Source organism: Crocodylus siamensis, chromosome 5 (assembly GCF_052110815.1).
Source record: "Crocodylus siamensis isolate JL-2025a chromosome 5, ASM5211081v1, whole genome shotgun sequence".
Taxonomy (NCBI): domain Eukaryota; kingdom Metazoa; phylum Chordata; order Crocodylia; family Crocodylidae; genus Crocodylus; species Crocodylus siamensis.
In genome coordinates this window covers 178,779,847-178,797,261 of record NC_143399.1, presented here as the reverse complement: position 1 = coordinate 178,797,261, position 17,415 = coordinate 178,779,847, and the positions used below count along the sequence as shown (strand labels likewise).

At 42.4% G+C, this 17,415-nt stretch overlaps 1 protein-coding gene across 10 annotated transcripts in view; it reads left to right on the top strand.

Annotated features, from left to right (window-relative positions):
• The window catches only part of NEBL (nebulette), a 488,546-nt gene that overhangs the window by 300,010 nt on the left and 171,121 nt on the right, over window positions 1–17,415 (top strand). For 7 of the 10 annotated variants that reach the window (XM_090047280.1, XM_090047276.1, XM_090047277.1 and 4 more), the window contains exons 1-2: window positions 16,297–16,461; window positions 16,542–16,613. The exons of 2 other annotated variants lie outside the window; for them this stretch is intronic. In XM_090047280.1, the coding sequence (XP_089903406.1) occupies window positions 16,390–16,461; window positions 16,542–16,613 (144 nt within the window). In that variant the 5' untranslated portion in view covers window positions 16,297–16,389. Of the gene's footprint in view, window positions 1–16,296; window positions 16,462–16,541; window positions 16,614–17,415 lie in introns of those variants that run through there. One more of the 10 variants, XM_090047275.1, reaches the window with a different exon arrangement.

The following is a 17,415-nucleotide window of genomic DNA, read 5'->3' as shown; positions in this document are numbered from 1 at the left end:
ACTGACTGCCCTGTTGTGATTTCATAAAATTACTTTATAGCCACAGCCAATTGGGCTGCCTTAATTTTAACTAACTGAATATGATGTTTCCATGATGGAGAAGCTGTGAATAAGACACCCAAATAGCTATAGGTTTTGGCAACTTAGTTTGGTTCCCTCCATATTTCATGGCTATTTCATCACCCGGCTTTCCCAATACATTATTTTGGATTTATCATAATTTATCTTTAAGTTATTTTGTCCACAAAGATGCTCAAAAGTTGTAATTACTCTCTGTAATCCCATAAGAATTCTTGACAGTATAGCAGTGTCATCTGCATACATTAAAATAGGAATCAGGGTTGCTAATAATTTTGGGGGATAAAAATGATCATCCTGCATATTTCCAATATTATTCATGTAAAGATTAAATAAAAAGGGGCCAAAATACATCCTTGTCTAACCCCTTTTTGTATGTGAATTTTTTGTGTAAGTTCACCCTTCAAGCCCCGCCTAACTTGGGCCCATCTATCAAACTTATAGGGCAATAAGATTCTGGCTTATCTTTCAAAACTTTCTTGCAAATCGGTACAATAAAACTCCCTTTCCAGCAATCTGGAATTTGGCCCAACTCAGTTATAGACTTATACCATTTTTCCACGATTGGAGTCCACCATTTGATGTTATCCACCGGTATTCTGTCTGGGCATGGAGCTTTACTCTTCTGTTGTGCTTTGAGGAGATATGCTATTTGATCCTTTGTTACCCAATACTTAATTGTTTCAGTGGTGGTGGGGAAGGTTATTACCCCCTAGATTACTATTTATTTGTTCCATAGAAGAAGTAAACTGATCGGAAAAAATATTTTACCCAACTATCTGCGGTTATATTATTTTCAACATTATAATTAAAAGTAGCTGTTCTCTCTGATACAAGTAGCCAGAAGGTTTTACTATCTTTAGCAATGATTGCTGGACCTCAGTTTATCCCATTGCTAGTTATGATATTCTTTTTTCTTATTCTGGAGAAGCAGTTTATATGTTTTCCATAACGTTTGACTCTCACTCCAAAAAGTTGTTCCAGTGTTCCCACTTTTCCTTAATTCCCAGGCTTTCCTATTTAATGGTCTTTTCTGTTTTACACATTGTTTATCAAACCAGGAAGTGCCTCATTCTTTAAATGTCTATAAAGGATGGGAGGTTGGAGGTACTGAGGGGAGTGGATGGTGAAGATCTTTAATTTGCTGGCAGTGCTTTAAAATCTCCTCTGGTATTTGAGTGACTATTACTGAACTTCTTAAGGCACTGAAATCATCTGCATGGAGTTTATCAGTCAGCTTTTCAGGTAGGTGGGTGTCCCATTTCAATGTTTTGTTACAGATATAGGTGCACTTCTATTGCTATTAAGGACTGGAAGGGTATCAGGCTCTTTTTTAAGGTTGAGGACTGAGGGGAGGTGATTGCTTTTTAAATGAAATGGTATCTCAAAATCAATTCTATCCCCCCACTTAAAGGACTCCATCAACATATAATCGATGGTGCTTGATACTTTAACAGAGGTATAGGGTAAGTTCTTTGAAGTAAAAAGAGGGTATGATCCATTAATTGATCTTAAGGGAATTAATTTTACCCTGCGGTCATATTAGTACAGACTGTGGAGGTTTGTCTTCCTCTGTAGTGGGGGGGCCTCTTTGCTTATACAGACAACATTTTATAGAAGCAGGACATTGGCTGCTGTGGTTCCCCTACTTTACCTGTGGCAGGTTAGGGTGTTAGGTCAGTGTAGTGTCAGGGTTGGGAGTAGTTTTACGTAGTTTAGATTAAGGTTGTATGGGATGGTTTTGATAGGGATGATTCTGCCTCAGGCAGGGATTTGGTCTAGATGATTGCTGGAGGTCCTTTCCAGCCTTACTTCTGGATGACTCCATGACTATGACTCGCTGAACATCTGTACATACTCTATGTGGCCTTTAATCCCTTCTTAGCAGAGAAAGCTTTTTTCTGAACACAGAATGTTTATCTGCAATTTTGAGTTTTAAAATCTTGTAACTGGCACAATTTATTGATTAGAAAAAGCTTTTTTTTTCAAATGAAAGGTTTATTTATAGGTGAGGCGTATCGAGTTTTAAGGATATTTAAAAATGATTAGTCTGTTTTCAGACTAATGCAGTTTAGTCTCAGTTTCCCGTAAGGTGAAAGGTATTTAGAATCCTACATTTACTGTGATTCCTTTAACATTCATAAGTAATGATTTGCCTGTGCTTATTCGCACTTTTCTTCATCAACGAATCATAAGCCTAATATATCTTTTCATCATCAGACAGAAGTCTCAAATTATACTTCTACCAGACTAAGGATCCTTATGAAGTTTCCATTAACACTGTCTTTGATTTTACCTTTTCTATTTTAGGAAATGATCTGGAGACTAATCAGCATGATATTATTGTCTGTTTACTAAGAGGATAGCACTGAATGTAAATTACTCTTAGTAATGATGGTTCCTTTTTGGGGTGGAAATAACTGTATATATTATCTCATCATATAGGTTAATTTATTTGAATAAAGTTATTACAGGAAATGACCCCAAAGGAATCTGACAAGAAAGAAAATTCCAAGATCTTAGTGAATTACACAGAAACTCCAAAAGTGAAATGAAAACCTACCTGTAGGTAGTTTCTGTTAATTCCGTCTGGAAATGAACTTGGGTAGGCGCTCAGGCACTTGGCTTACAGTCTCCTTTTTGTGTCGGTGAATTTTATTGTTTTGCTCTAGTTCATATACGATTTAAATAAAATATTACAATGCTCAAAATACAATCAAGAAAAGCATCCCCAAGAAAGTTCAAGTGGAAGAAACTATGTATGGCTTTGGCTTGTGGAGAAAAAAAAAAGTTGTGAAATGAATAAAGGTTACAGTCTGGTGATCTAATTATAACTGAAACCAAATTTACAAGGAAGGGCTAATTTTCCTTTTCCGCTCCATTAGCTTGCATCAGTTCAGGCAATTGGATTTTAAATAGCAGTGCCACAAGAAAAACTCATGAAAGGAGTATGTGCCTGTAGTGGGTTGCTGATTGCTCAGTGCACAGTCTTTAAAAGCTCAGCACAGTCTTTGTTTCCTAGGTATGCTTGCCTAACAAGAAACACCAGTAACATAAATCAGTAACTAATAAACAAGCATGAACATAGTCCACAAGAGGTTAACTCCCAGCCTGGGGCCTTTTCCCATACCCCAAGAGGAGGGTGACTCTGGGTTTATGCTACTTCCTCAGCGTCACAGTCTTTCCCCTCTCTGTCTGGCATGAGTTCCTTGGTTCACTAGGGCTCTTTCCCAGATCCTAAGGCAAGGGACAGACATTACACATAAATGGGTTTAAGTGATCAGAAACTAGTTTTAACGTGTAACAGAACATATGTTCAGTGTACACAAACCAGTTTGAAAATGGCTGAAACCAGTTTGAGATAAACCTGGTTGAATGTATTATCAGACTTAACTGATTTGGATCAACTGGTTTTTGCAATGTCTGTCCCAGACCCCTTGCTGGTTTAAGTTAAATCAGAGTTCCCCAGCATCCTGGCATGATCTCTGGGCTGGGCAGGGCTCTCTGCTCCACAGCAGGGCTGCCCCCCTCTCCCCCCTGCTGCTCCCTGGCTGGAGCTTGGCATACACTCGCAGCCACAGCAGGGGCTGCTGGCTTCCCCGTGCTCCTATCTTCTCTGCCTCCCCACCCTGCCAACTGCTTAAGCAGAGATCCTCTTGTCTGCCATAGCATGGACTGTAGCCAGCATGTGGTATGCTAGCAAATGCCAAGAGTGTCTGTGTGTATGTGTCTTTCCAGTTTCACTGGGATAGGCAAGAGAACAGTGACCACTTAGGGCTTTTCATAGTTTCTAGGGTCGGAAGGGACCTGAGTAGATCATCTAGTCTGGCCCCCTGCCATGGCAGGAAAGAGTACTGGGGTCAAACGACCCCAGCAAGGTGTACATCTAGCCTCCTCTTAAAGACCTCCAGGGTAGGAGCCAGCACCACTTCTCTTGGAAGTTGGTTCCAGATCCTAGCCGCCCTGACCATGAAGTAGCGCCTCCTGATTTCTAGCTTAAATATACCCCCTGCCAGCTTGTGACCGTTATTCCTGGTCACTCCTGGCAGTGCTCGGGGGAACAGGGACTCCCCCAGTGCCTGCTGGTCCCCCCTGACTAGTTTGTAACAGGCCACTAGATCCCCCCTCAGCCTTCTCTTGTGGAGGCTGAACAGGTTCAGGTCCCGTAGCCTCTCCTTATAAGGCCTGCCCTGCTGCCCCCTGATCATGCAAGTGGCCCTCCTCTGGACCCTCTCCATGTTGTCCACATCCCTCTTGAAGTACAGCGCCCAGAACTGGACACAGTACTCCAGCTGCAGCCTGACCAGTGCCGCATAGAGGGGGAGTATCACTTCCTTTGACCTGCTCAAGATGCATCGGTGGAGGCATGACAAGGTATGGTTGGCCTTCCTGACTGCCTCCCCACACTGCCGGCCCATGTTCATCTTGGAGTCAGTGATGACCCCCAGATCCTTTTCCGCCTCTGTACTGACAAGAGGGGAGTTCCCCAACCTGTAGGTATGCTGCTGGTTGTTCCTCCCCAGATGCGTCACTTTGCACTTGTCGGTGTTGAATCCCATCCTATTCTCATTCGCCCACCCCTGTAACCTGTCTAGGTCCGATTGCAGCCTATTCCTCTCTTCTAGCGTGCCCACATCCCCCCCACATCTTAGTGTCATCAGCAAATTTGAACAGGGTGCTTTTTACCCCCTCGTCCAAGTCACTGATGAAGATGTTGAACAGTGCGGGCCCGAGGACCGAGCCCTGCGGAACCCCGCTGCCCACATCCCTCCAGGTCGAAAATGACCCATCCACTACCACTCACTGGGTGCAGCCCTCCAGCTAGTTGGCGGCCCAATTGATTGTGTGGGTGTCAACACCACAGTCCCCCAGTTTCTTAATGAGAGCAGGGAGAGAGGCAGTGTCAAAGGCCTTCTGAAAGTCTAGGAAGACTATGTCCACTGCTACTCCTGCATCTAATGATTTGGTGATCAGATCATAGAAGGCCACCAGGTTGGTCTGACAGGACCTGCTGCTAATGAACCCGTGTTGGTTGCCCCTAAGCATGTTCTCCCCTGCTGGCCCCTCGTGGATATGTGCCAGAATCATTTTCTCAAAAAGCTTGCCCAGGATCGAGGTAAGACTAACTGGCCTATAGTTTCCTGGGTCTTCCTTCTTCCCCTATTTGAAGATGGGAACCATGTTGGCCCTCTTCTAGTCCTCTGGCACCACACCAGAGCACCATGAGTGCTCGTAAAGCTGTGCCAGGGGTCCTGCAATGACCTCAGCCAATTCCCTCAGTACTCTAGGGTGGAGATCGTCTGGACCAGCTGACTTGAATACATCCAGTCCCTCCAGAAGTTGCCTAACTAGTTCCTCACTAACCCTTGGCCTAGGTGTGCCTCCCTTGGGGCCTGAGAGGGACCCAGTGGGGGGGTGACTGTTCCGGTCCCTGCAGTATAGTCATCCCTGGTGATGGCCCCTCCCTTCCATTGGGTGTACGCCTCCTTTTTTACTAGGAGACATTCCCGGATGCTTTTGGTGAGCCATGGAGGCTTGTGTGCCCTCCTGCTCCCTTTGATCTATGTTGGGATTACCTCCCTTTGGGCTTGGAGGATCGTCTCCTTAAGGAGTGACCACTCTCCTTGGACACCTGGCTCCCCTCCCCTCTGGGACCTCAATGCTTCCGTGAACATTCTCCTTAGCTTATTGAAGTCCGCCCTCCTGAAATCTAGGGCTGCTGCCTTGCTGCAGGCCTTTGCCACCTTGCACTGGATGGTGAATTCTAGCAGGCGATGATCCCTGTCGCCCAGGTGGTCGAGCACCCGCAGCCCCCTCACCAGGTCGTCTCCTGTGGCCAGCACCAGGTCCAACAAGGAGTCTCCCCTGGTGGGGCTGTGTACGTCCTGAGTTAAATGGAGGTCCTGCATTCTGGCTAAGAACCTACGTGAGCGGTCAGATCTGGCTGACTGCTCTTCCCAGCAGATGTCCAGCAAGTGGACTATGACTAGTCCCCCATGACTACCACATTCTTTGACTTCGCTACCTCCGTGAGCTGACTTAAGAATTCCTGGTTGAGCTCTTCCCCTTGGTTGGGAGGTCTGTAGTAGACCCCCACCGTTAAATTTCTTTCCCCTCAACTGCCATGTATTCTAACCCAAAGCACTTCAGAGTGCCCCTCCTCTGATTCTTCGTTAATTGACGAGGATAGGTTTTCCTCCTTAATATAGAGTACCACGCCCCCACATTTCCTTCCTATCCTGTCCCTCCTGTACAGCCTATAGCCCTTGATATTCACTGCCCAGTCATATGCTGAGTCCCATCATGTTTCAGTGATCCTCACTACATCTGGGTTGGTGTCAGCTAGCAGGAGGGTGAGTTCCTCCTGCTTGTTTCCCATACTATGAGCGTTTGTGTAGAGGCATTTGAGGCCTCCTGTGGATGTGTGTACTGGCCCCCTACTTTCAGCATTACTCTGGCCCCTGCTGCTTACCTGTGTATATGTTTCACTCGTCAGTCTAGGCTGGGCTGTACTTGTGGGTGTTGCTTGGTCTGGCAGTCCGATGATTCCTCCACCCTCGTCTTCCCCTTCCCCCAGTGAGCCTAGTTTAAAGCCCGCCAGAGGAGGTCTGCCATCGTAGAAAAAAACACATGCTTACCTTTAGGGGAAAGGTGGAGCCCATCCCATACGAGCATGTCTCTTTTCGTGATGGAGCTAATCCATATGTTAGCCAATAAGCTGTTTAAGAAGTTTGAAGTAATGTGGAAAGAGGCCATTGTTTTGCTAACTGTGTGATAAAGTTGGTTATCAGTCCCTGTCTGGCCTGCTTATCTATCAGTTTGCTGCAGACAGTATGATGAAGCAGGGAGGGAGATTGAAAAGTGTGTATCATCAACAGATGCATGCACTGCATTCCCCCCCCCTTGCCTCAGAGTGCTAGACTGGAGCTGGGAGCTGGCAAGACTCCCGCCCTTTGAACAGCCAGAGGGGAAAACCTGGGACCATGCAGGCAGACCTCCCTAATGAAAGAGTCCTGCTAAGGCCTGGCCATGTCCCCCTCAGCTTAGCTCCCTGCAGAAGGGAAGGAAGGGCTGCTCTAGCGCCCTTCCAGCCCCCACCCCCAGCTTATAGCCCGAGCCACTGCAGGCATGTGCCTGAATTTCCTCGGTCTAGAGAGAATGTCTGTCTGGTTGCAAACCAATTCAGCCAAGCCAGATTAGACTAGCCTGCAAAGATTGAATCAATTCGGGCTTAGGCCTTTTGAAGGTCTGTCCCTAACCTAAAAGAGTACCCTGGTAGCCTGGTACCTCTCTTGCTCTGTCTTACTTTGTCTCCAGCCCTAGCTCCTTTGCCTGTGAGCTTTTTAACTTCCTTTGGGCCAGCCAGTTATTCACATTAGCTGGCCCAGTCCTCTGGGTAGGCCTGCAATTAGCTTTCTCCATCAGCAGCTGGGCACAGCCTGCTACAATGCCCAGTCTGTAAATTTAGAAAAACCACGTAAAGCAGGGATTCTCAATGGCAGTGAATTCTTTCTTTCCTAAAGTACAGAGAATCTAAAGCAGATTACGTTAGCTCATACTATTCTCAGCACACCAGCAGCTAAATATTATCAGATTTTTTATTTGTTTTGTTTTTTGACCATCACCAACAAGTAAGTTTTAAGAAGAGATTTGAAGGAGAACAATGAAATGGTTTTGTTGATTTTTTTTTTTTTTGAGGAATTTCTTTCAAGCATATGTATGGGGGGACACCTAGGTAAAAATGTGAAAGTGCTCATTTAAAAATTGAATAAGTGGACAGTGGAGACTGGAATCAGTTGGGGGTCAAAATCAAGCTTAATAGTGAATGAGAAATGATAGGTAAAAGTGAGAGGCTGAAAAATATGTTGGAAGTGAAGATAAGTAGCCTGTGTTTGGGATGATAGTGAAGGGAGGAGCACTAAACGGATGAAAGAGAGAGTAGTGGGCTAGGAATATACACTTTACACCAGCGTTCTGAATTAATAAGGGGCCATGCAGGGAATGGTAAAATTTCATTTTCTAGGAAGAGAGGACATGATGCTGTTGTAACTGAGGCCAGATACGTACATTATACTTACCATGTGATAAACAATGTGCTCTATACTTGTAACTGAAGAGATATTCACCACACATAGGCCACTTAAAAATGTCAGATCCTGGTCTAAGACAGATATGGATAGATGTATTATCAGTCTAATGCATGTTAGGTTAGAGCACTCTATTGAACTTTTGTGCCAGATCCCTTTGTGACATAAGTTAGGTCACATTACACCAGCATCCTAGGGGTCCCTTCCTAGGTGGCATGCTAGCTTTGGCTGGTGCTCATCTGCCCCGGGCCAGCCCCAGCTCCTAGGCTGTCACAGAGAAGAGGCAGAAAATGCTCTGTCTTCTCCTGGTGCAGCTGGGTGGGGGCTGGGAAATGGAGCCACCCTACTATGCAGGCCCCCAGCTTGATGGCTGAGGGTTGGGGGCGGGGGGGCACACTGGGCTGGACTCACATGGCAGGAGGACTCTGTTCCCTCCCCTGTCCCAACCTTCTGAGAGCTGCAGCTCAGAGCCACACTTGGCTCTTTGCAGCACCAAGAAATGGGGGCTGGGGGTAGAAGAACTCTGCCATCTGGATATGACCTAAACACAGCCCCTCACAAAACCCAAGCTAGCATAGCTGGAGAGGGGTGTTGAAGGGCACATGGCAGAGTGCTCCTTCCCCCAGCTAGCAGGGGGGTGGAGCTGGGGAGAGTGGCTGTGTTGGTTAATCAAGGGTGGCTGGCTGCTGAGCTGGGCTCAGCGTACTCTGGTAGCCTCCTGAGTGTCACCAGCCTGCTGGCCTCAGCCACCAGAGTTAGGCTCCAAGACCCCACCCACACTGAAGGGTGAGCTTCTGTTCTGTTTGCTCCCAAATTAACCATGGGCACGTTGACTAAAGTGCAGTACTTAAAACACTTCTACCTTGGGCTTTTTAGACATCTGTACCTAGCCAGAGAGACATGGTAAAAGCCATAAGAGAGACCCTGTGGCCACGTCCAGATGAGTGCTCACATGCGTTTCACCAGAGACAGATAGCAGTGCCACATTGCTGCTACTTGTCCCCAGGGAATGCTTGTGCATACATGCTCTGGGATACAGCATGTTGCCCTGGGTGGGGTAGAGGAGTCTGGAGCCAGTGTCTGGACTGGCCCCAGCAACCTCACCTGATTTCACTGGGGCTTCCTGGGTCTCCAGTGCTGGCAATCTGGCGTGCGGAGCCTGGCCAGGAGCCAGAGCGTGGCTTTGGCTGGCCAGGCTCCGGTTTCAAGTGGTGCATGCTGATGCCATGTGTGCCACCCTGCTTTTTTTAGGTGTGGGTTTTTTTGACAGCAGTACCTTCCAGTGTCAATAAAACCTGCCACGTTGCAAATTAGCAGAGCAGCAAGCTCCTGTATATGTGGTGCATGTGGTTTGCAGCCCCACAGACAGGTCTGTAGCACCACATGCCATGTGTGCGGGCCTTTATCGGTATGTTTTAGTTGCTTAGTGCTATGACTCTCCAAACCTCTAAGGTGTTGGTAGCTTACCAGGAATACAGGGATTTGGTAAAGGCTGTTTAGGCTCTGTGAGCTTCAGCACCCATTCAGTCATTTGAAGTGAAATGGGTCTTTACTATGGCAGGCAAGTAAAGGAAACATTGCAAATATCCTAGGTACAGTGGAGTAGATGGTTATAAGGATTGCATTGGGAGATTAAATAGTAATGAGAGCTCTGTCAGTAACTGACTTTTCATTTTTTTGCCTAAAAACTGGGAGGGGGGGATACTTGGTGAAAAGAAAATTGAAAAAAAATTGCTTTGGGATGACCAAAATGTGTTGTATTTGAATCTTTTTAAAGCTTTAATATGATGTATATTTATAATTATAATTTATATTATTATTTTGTAGGTAATTTTTGAGATGTTCTTTCTGAATGAAAAATCAAAATATTTCATTTAAAATATGTTGAAGCTAAATATTTCAACTTTTTCAAAATTAAAAGAAATGTGTGAATCTTTTCTTCAAATTCAGTATTAATACATGAACCTGAAACTGCCTGAACAGTTTTATCTTCCGTGATGTATTTCTAAAGTAGCTTCAGATGCTGTTAAAAAACAGCCCCCTCTCCACCCACCAGCAGTAAAATGCTGCTAGACACTTCAGTCTTTAGAAATGTAGATCAGTGTGGAAGGGGCAAATTAATGTTATGCCACACTGGTGCTAAAAATTGGTATTTTTGATTGCTCTGTCTGCCTTATTTAATTCTTCTTTATCATTTTTATTATGACAGTACTTAAATACACCCTAAGTGACACTGGGGTTCCATTGAGCTAGTCACTGGTACTGTGAATATATGTATAGCCAATCTGCTTTTGGAACTGGAGAGTGATATTTAATCTCCTGGAAGTGTATTAAATGGATTTTCCATGATTCAGAAACCAGACATTTTTAAAAATCTTAGGAATGTATCTCTAGAAATAGAATCCCAATACCCATTGATTTAATGAGATATTTATTAAAAACTTTCAGAGAAATTTATAAAAATTATAAACAGTGTTAGCTCAAAAGCACAAGACAGTTTTATGTTTCCTATGCTCTTATTGAAAACTTGCAATTTAATCATCTCACAGATACAAGGGTATAGTTATACTTTATCTGAATAGGATAATATTTATTTCGTTAATATTAATTTTTGTGTTGTATTCTTGATATGTTAAAGGAACTAAAAGTCCTAGGAATGCAATTCAAAGGGCTTCCCTTCCATTTTTGATTATTGTGCTGATAGCATAGCCATGAAATTTTTTGCAGTGTTGTTGGTAACTGCCAGTGTGATTGAATTGCTTTTTACTTATAGAAAAACCATTCTATCTCAGTGCTTACCATGTACTTGTACACTCTTTGAAAAAAAAAATCCCCTCAAATCCCAAGCTGTGGTCCTGAATTAATTTTCCTTATTTCAGTGCTGTGTACCTTAGCCCATGAGAATAAACGTTAAAATGGCACAGTCATTTCAGATAAATCAGTCGGTTGATTTTGAATTAGATACCCAATGAAATCAAGAGTTGCTGAAGTAAAACTCTCTCTTTTCTTACTGAGTTTTTCAGCTAAGAATTGAAAACTCCTACAGTACTTGTGATCTGCTCATAGTATTGCTACTGTGTTGTGAAAATTTCTGTAGGCAATTCAAAAGAAGTACTTTCATCTTTAACCAGCAACACCCCTGCCACTTAAGTCCTGGGGTCTCTCCTGTGTGAGATACTGAACTGAGAGTTATGTCATTTCAGATGCCCTTTCTCGGGCAAGCTTAAATGTTACTGTTCTGTGAAGCGGTGTCGTGTGTTGCAGTGCCTTCAGCCCAGAGATATTTGGGGACATTGCTAGAGATAGCTTAGGGAATCTAATGAACAAGTGTGTCAAATTGGTGCTATCTTTGGCTCTGTTACGGAGCTGAGAGACTAAATGTGATAAACTGCTCTGTGTATTAGGAGCAAAAATGAGACCACCAAACTAATTTTTATTTGCAAACTAATTTGAGCCCAGCTCTTCTGATGCACAGAACTCATGATTTTACTTTCTTTGCTACATAATCCCTGTCTATGTTTTTTAAAAGGCTATATCTGGTAGAGCAGCAGTGTTTTGGTAAGGTGCCAGACAGCATTCGCTCTAAGCTGTGTGGTGTGCGTGGCTGCTCAGTCGCACGTGCCATACAGGTTAGAGAGAATGCTGATGCCAGACAGTTAAACCAAAATCTTTGGCAAGAAATATTGAATGGACAAGTAGGCAAATAATGGTTCTTAGTTTTTGGATGTTTGCAAATAACTTTTAATAGCATGGCATATAATTAGCTTGCTAAAATAAAAATAGCTTTTTTTTTTTACAATCAGTAAAGGTGTTGGTTGTTTATAACCAATAAAGGTAAGAAATGGAAGCATGGGTACGAGTCACTTGAACAGAACAGTGTTGTGATGAATATGTAACATCCCCCCACACACTGAGTTGTATATTGTGTGTGGGGGGGTGTTACATATTCATCGTGACACTGTCCGTTCAAGTAACTTGCACCCATACTTCCATTTCTTACCTTTTATTGTGGTGTTTTATGCGGGCAAGATGGTCCTGTATCTGGGCAAAATATGTAAAACCCTCTGGCCTCGTTGGCCAGAGGAATCAGAAGATCCTGCAGGCATATGAGTAAGAAAGGGACTGGACCGTGGCACTCCCTAATTGGAAAAGGTTGGGAGGATGTCACACCAGGTATTTAAGAGCAACTCAACTAAGGTTTCTAGCTCTTTCTCCTGGGCCTGCTGAGAGCTGCACAGCTGAACTGGGAGTCAGACAATCTGCTCCCTATGTGGGTCTCCCCCACATTTTCACTACAGAGGCAAGCAAAAGGTGCAGGATAGGAAAGCCTCAGGTACAGGGAGAGAAAATCTGTCTCAGAGTCTGAGATTCTTGTTTCCTCTTCCTTCCCCCCCTTTTTTCTTAAATGGGTTAATGCCATGGGGGTATTAATCCCTGGAGCAAACTGCCCAGGAATGAGTCTTGGCAGTTATTGGCCCCTGTGTTTGGGAATTGTAGTATCTCAGCATAGTGGTATAGCTGAGACTGGATGTCCAGGCTATAGCCATAGGCCTGGCCCATTTTGCTGTTTCACAGCTCTTGCGTTTCAGCCTAGCTGTATGGCTGAACCCCAGCTGTATGTTTGGTGTCAGATTTGGGCCAGGGTAAAGCCTGGCATTGTTTGAGCCAGGGTGAGACCTGGCACTTCTCGTTGTTGATCCAGGCCTCAGTGAAGTATAGGCCTGGCCGACTTTTTGTTGTCCAGCCCAGGCCCAGTGAGATAGGCCTGGGCCTCCTTTTGTCCCTTTTGTAGTTTATGTCCCAATCAAGCAGTGTGGTTGGATGCTAGTTGTAGTTCAGGCCCAAGCCAAGATAGGCCTGACATTTACTTAAGTTCTTTTGCAGTTTTCTGCCCAGCAAAACAGGGTTTAGGACTAGGGATTTTGGGGTGTGGTATGCTGATGAAAACTGCCCCTCAAAGTCGCCATGCAGAAGTGGAGGTTGGTGCTCTGCCACATCTCCAGGAGCAGTGGAGCCCCTTGCAATGCAGACAGACCCACACTCTCAAGTAGCTCCCCATGGTGCAGTGAGCCCAAAGAGCAGCTCGTAGGACTCTCTGGTGTGTGTCCCCCTCTCCTGCCCATTGCTGAAGGGCAAGTACAGGGGTGCAGGCCCCAGGAACTGCCCATTGGAGAGCCCCAAGTCCCAGACTGCCTGGGTATGGGTGAAGCCTCCCCCAAGAGGGTGCTACCTATAGGCTTTGCTTTATATTTAATAGTGTTTTAAAATTATATTTCATGTTTTCTTTGGTTTTATTTTGGTAATAAATATGGATGTTTGTGTTTATACTGCTTGTGAGGAGGGTTTTTTTTGTTTATGTGCGACACCCTAGTAATTTATTTAGTGTTTTCCAGGTGGTCTGGGTGGGGCTCAAGCCAAGGTAACATATTTTTATTACCCCAAAATTGAACCCAGCTCTTGTTGCTGTCAACTGGTGCCTGGCAGAAGGATTACAAATATATAAAAAATATTTTGTATATATAGATTAATGATGTACAAGGGTAAACGGTGGTTTTTGTTTTTTTTTAAGTCCTATTGCTGTTGAGTTATACTAAAGCTTTGATGACTTTCTGCCAGGAAGTCTGGCTGTCTATTAGAACCTACTGTTTATGGTGCAGTGTTTCCTTTCTATTTTTTAGCATAGGCACACATCTGAAGGTTTTGGTGAGTGCAGGTTTTTTGTGGTTAAAATATGCTGTACTAAAACATTTGTTATGATCTGTTTAGTGATAGAGTAAACAGTGGCAGGGTTTAATTACAGCTTCATTCCCATTAGATTTAACATCTCTGGTTTGTTGTTTGCTACTGAGATATTCATATAGATATTTTTCTTTTATATCTACCATTTTCCCACTTGCTGTTCATATCTTATTAGAAATAAGTTAAACTTGTAATTGACCATGACCCTGAAGGAAACTGATTTTCTCTACTACTCCCTTAGAAAATGTAACTTTGGCATCTATTTCCTTTATATAATGAGCTCTGGGAACCCTTCCATGATCCCTTGATATGTGGTGTACAGAAGTTTGTTTGGGAGCACAGTATAGCCTTGCAAAAATTAGAATGAATGAATGCAAGTAAATCAATTAGTGATTATACTAAAAAGGATAAAAAGGATATGTTATGATATGGAAAACCACAATGAAGATGTAATTACTGTTGCATCTGACCACTGGGAAAAAACATTGACCACTGACTGGTATGTAAGAATGTTAAATAACGTAATGTTTACATACTAGGCACTTGAAGCGGGGCCTGATAAGAGTTTACAAAAGACTAAATGGTGAAGAGAAAGTAAATAGAGGTTTATTATTTATTATCTATCACAATACAAGAATTAGGGGTCATAAAATGAAACTAATAGGTAGTAAATTTAAAACTAACAAAAGGAAGTTCTTTTTCACATAGCGTGTCCTTAAATTGTGGAACTCTTGCCACCAGATGTTGTGGAAGCTGATAGTTTAGCCAGATTCAAAAAGGGATTCGACAAATTCTTGGTGGAATAGGCCATAAGTACCTATTGAGCACAGGAGTTAGGGATACAGCCTCTGAATCAGAATTTCTTGGATCTTAAGGGTAGGTACAAACATTCAAAAAGTTCAAGGCAGAATCGATCTAAGTTATGCAGTTTCTGTAAATGGCATAGTTTAGTTGGTTGGGTAGAGTGTGGTGCTAACACCAAATTTGCAGGTTTGTTCCTTGGTTGGAATAGATGATCTCTTGAGAACCTTTGCAGCCTTACTAAACTATGAAATACCTGTGCAGATTGGACCTTCTATGTCTCAGTTTGGGAACCAACAATGTTTGTTTGCTCTTGACAATTTGGAACTTATCTATTAAACAGCAGAAAGAAAGCTCTTAAAACCTTGAATATTATAAATACACAGGGGAATTCTCTTTCAGGATTCCAGTAGGATAAGAGCCATTGTTATTTGCCCCTTTGATAAATACTTCACATGGCTATAATGAATATTTTTACTGATTCATAAATGTTATTAAAGCCCCTTGTCCTTTAAATGTTTTCTTTTCTTTTCTGTTTATTATATACCTACATCTCTTATGTTTTCTATATAGCTGTGGGCTTTATTCAGAATATGAATGCGGAACCTAGAGATTTTTCATGGATGGGAGTGTTCTTAGAATTGTCTGGGAACACTCCAAAGTCATGACCTCATTTTATCTGTAATAAGAGGAAAATGCATATGTTAGAATTACAGAGGGAAAGTTCTATTTAAAAAAAAAGCAATCCAATTAGCCTTATAATATATCCTGGTTTATTTTAAATAGGATATTTTCCCATTTTCCAGTGGCATATGCATCATCAGTTTCAGTGGCTTGACACAGAAAGTGTTGATTCTGAGGCTACAAATCATTTCAGTATGTGATTATATCTATCTATCTATCTATCTATCTATCTATATATGTCCATAAGAAAAGTATATTATATTTTCTTCTGGAGTGGTTATGTGTATTTGCACACGTATTTATGTATGTATGTGTTTTACTTTATTGTACTGTATTGAGTATTTAATGAATTTGTGCATGATTAATATGAAACAATTTTTTTCTGGAAGGTGTACCAAAGTTTACATTTGTTGTATGCTATATTTGCAGTCTTAAAATTAAATGTGAATTGTCCAGAAATAAACTGTTCTGGTTTTCCAGTAGAGCAAGTCTTTCCTTTGTATGCCTTATTTGGATGGAGTAGAGAAGTAATGTGATCATGGCTTTGGAGTCCATGTTATCTAAAATATTACAAATGGGCAGTTTTCCCATAATCCTAGGATTCACATCGTCCTTTTAGGCCAGTTAATTTAATTAAATCACCTCTGTTATGAAGTTACTGAATGGTAGTATTTTATTTAAATATATTCTTTGACATTTAAAAATAGTTGACTTGACAAGATCATTTAATTACACTTTATCTGTAGGAAAGCATTAGCTCTGCTGAGAGTGATAGCTAGCAAGGCCATTTGTAATGTCTTTCAGTTCACTCATACTGAATTGTTCAGATAAAGACCATCAAGTGTTGCCTAAATAAGGAAGAAGCTCTGCGAAGGTTAAGCTCAGCGCAGGACGCAAGAAGAGCATAGGTCCCAGGCACACCGAAGAATGGAAACTGATTGTTACAGCTCTTGACTTTTTTTTAAATGTTGTTTTATTGTGTTTCTTCTAGTGCATAAAAATGAGAGTGCCTGTCATTCAGCATTTCAGGGTGGGTGAGAGTGAGGAAGAGGAAGATGAGGAAGAAGAAAAGGTTAGTGGTAGTCAATCACTTATATGAAAGTTTTTATTTTTCTCTCTACTATTTCAGTTCAGTATTTGGTTTCTTTTTAGGTATTCTGTAAGCCTGTTATTGAGGACAGAAACATGGAATTGGCTAAAAGATGCACTGAACTGATAAGTGATGTAAGTTTTATTTTCATTCCTTTCTTTTGAAGGTGTAATATTTATTTTTTGTTCAAAATCCATAATTTTGGTATTATTCAGTATTATCCAGTATTATTATTTTTGTTCAAATGTTTACAGCGTAGCTGCTGATGTCGGTCCAGTCCTCTGAATATCTGTCTTATGTATAAAAACACAGCATAATAATACAAAAAGGTGGCTTATATACAGCCCTTCTCCCATTCCCTTGCACCTTCACCACATTTTTTCCTCAATAGCCTGAGAAAAAAGCCTGAGCTTCACATCAAGCATGAAAAATCATAAAAAAACGCAGGAGCTTAATGCCAACATGGAGGGTGTTGCAAAACTCAGGCTGTGTTATAGAGGACATTCTGGCAGCAATTCCCTGTCTGAAAATGATCTGCAGTGAGAATGTCTGCTGATCTCTACTGTGGTATGGGAGAAAGACAATGTTATGTGTAGGGTAATCCTACCCTGAACCCTTTAATATATTATAAGTTAAAACAAACACATTATATTACCTACTCAAAAATGAACCGGGAGCCATTCTGCATGGTATGTATTGGACTAAATCTCAATAGGTAACATTAAATACCTTTGTTATGTGATAAAACTGCCGAACTGTTTGGCATATTATTCTTGACCTTTATATATGGGCAAATTCTATTAAAATGTTAGCGTATCTTTTAAGACTGTTTAATTAAAAATTCTTAACTTAAAACAAGTATAGAAATCTACTATATATGTTCCCAGGGCATAAACAGCTTGGAGTAGTTTCTTAGCTGGTGAAACAAATAGAGCT